The following is a 1,585-nucleotide window of genomic DNA, read 5'->3' on the forward strand; positions in this document are numbered from 1 at the left end:
TTAGATATTCATCTAATATATTTCTCTGTCAACTCTTAGAAAATATGTTTCATACTCATAACAAATGGTAATGAGGGTTTTTTAAACAGACTTAAAGTTAAGGAACAAGCTATACAGACGAAAATTCCTTTCACATCTTTCCTACAATTCTTCCAAAATCTATACTGAGCCAGAGACATGAACAACCATAGCAGCAGCAGCAGCAGCAGCAGCAGCAGCAGCACCTCAGACTTCATCTTGCTGGGTCTCTCTTCCAATCCCTGGATGCAGAAACCCCTTTTTGTCATCTTCATCATCATGTACCTGGTCACCGTGGTGGGGAATGTGCTCATCATCCTGGCCATACGCTCTGACTCCAGGCTCCATACCCCCATGTACTTTTTCCTCAGCAATTTGTCATTCATGGATATCTGCTTCACAACAGTCATTGTGCCCAAGATGCTGGTGAACTTGCTCTCAGAGACAAAGACTATCTCCTATGTGGGATGCCTTGTTCAGATGTACTTCTTCATGGCCTTAGGGAACACTGATAGCTACCTTCTGGCCTCCATGGCCATTGACAGACTGGTGGCCATTTGCAATCCTTTACATTATGATGTGGTGATGAGGCCACAACGCTGCCTCCTCATGCTGCTGGGTTCTTGCACCATCTCCCATCTGCATGCACTGTTCCGTGTCCTCCTCATGTCTCGCCTCTCATTCTGTGCCTCTCATGTCATTAAGCACTTTTTCTGTGACACTCAGCCTGTGCTGAAGCTGTCCTGCTCTGACACATCATCCAGCCAGATCGTGGTCATGACTGAGACCCTGGCTGTCATTGTGACCCCCTTCCTATGCATCCTATTTTCCTACCTGAGAATCATTGTCACTGTGCTCAGGATCCCCTCTGCAGCTGGAAAGTGGAAAGCTTTCTCTACCTGTGGCTCCCACCTCACTGTAGTAGCCCTGTTCTATGGGAGTATCATCTATGTCTACTTTAGGCCTCTGTCCATGTACTCAGTGGTGAAGGACCGGGTAGCCACTGTTATGTATACAGTAGTGACACCTATGATGAATCCTTTCATCTATAGCCTAAGGAACAAAGATATGAAGAGAGGTTTGAGGAAGCTAATGGATAGAGTTCACTCATAGAATGATCAAAATAAAGGACTAGAGAGATGTCTCCGTAATTGAAAATAGGGTATTGTCATAGTTTATATAAAATCTAAGACAGCAATAACCTATTCTTTCTTTCTATACATTTTTCTTATAGGTGGAATTAGATCCCAATAAGGACATTAACCTAAGAACAAAATATTTGGTTTCTAACAATGGTTTGGGCAAAATACATGTCAATACCACATCATATACTACTAGGTGCCCAGTATTTATCAATAGTCTATGTCCCAGTATTACAATAAGTATTTTGTATGAATAATATTTCAATACTTTTGACAATACACATACTCAAGATGTTATAGATTGCTGTTAGTGTTCAGATGAGGAATATATGCAGATTTGGTGTAGAGTAGAAAAGTATTTCTTACAGGAAGTAGTCAAGGAATGAGACTTGATGTCTGACATAGGTTGCTTCAAAAGATTAAGA

The 1,585-nt window shown here is 41.6% G+C and overlaps 1 protein-coding gene across 1 annotated transcript; it reads left to right on the forward strand.

Annotated features, from left to right (window-relative positions):
• The first annotated feature begins 210 nt into the window (after positions 1–210).
• On the forward strand, positions 211–1,131 carry LOC127684150 (olfactory receptor 1L4). The gene has a single exon (XM_052181115.1). It carries the CDS (start codon positions 265–267, stop codon positions 1,129–1,131), a length of 867 nt encoding a protein of 288 aa, XP_052037075.1. The 5' UTR covers positions 211–264.
• Positions 1,132–1,585: the final 454 nt, after the last annotated feature.

The sequence above is a fragment of the Apodemus sylvaticus genome, chromosome 5 (assembly GCF_947179515.1).
Source record: "Apodemus sylvaticus chromosome 5, mApoSyl1.1, whole genome shotgun sequence".
Taxonomy (NCBI): Eukaryota; Metazoa; Chordata; class Mammalia; order Rodentia; family Muridae; genus Apodemus; species Apodemus sylvaticus.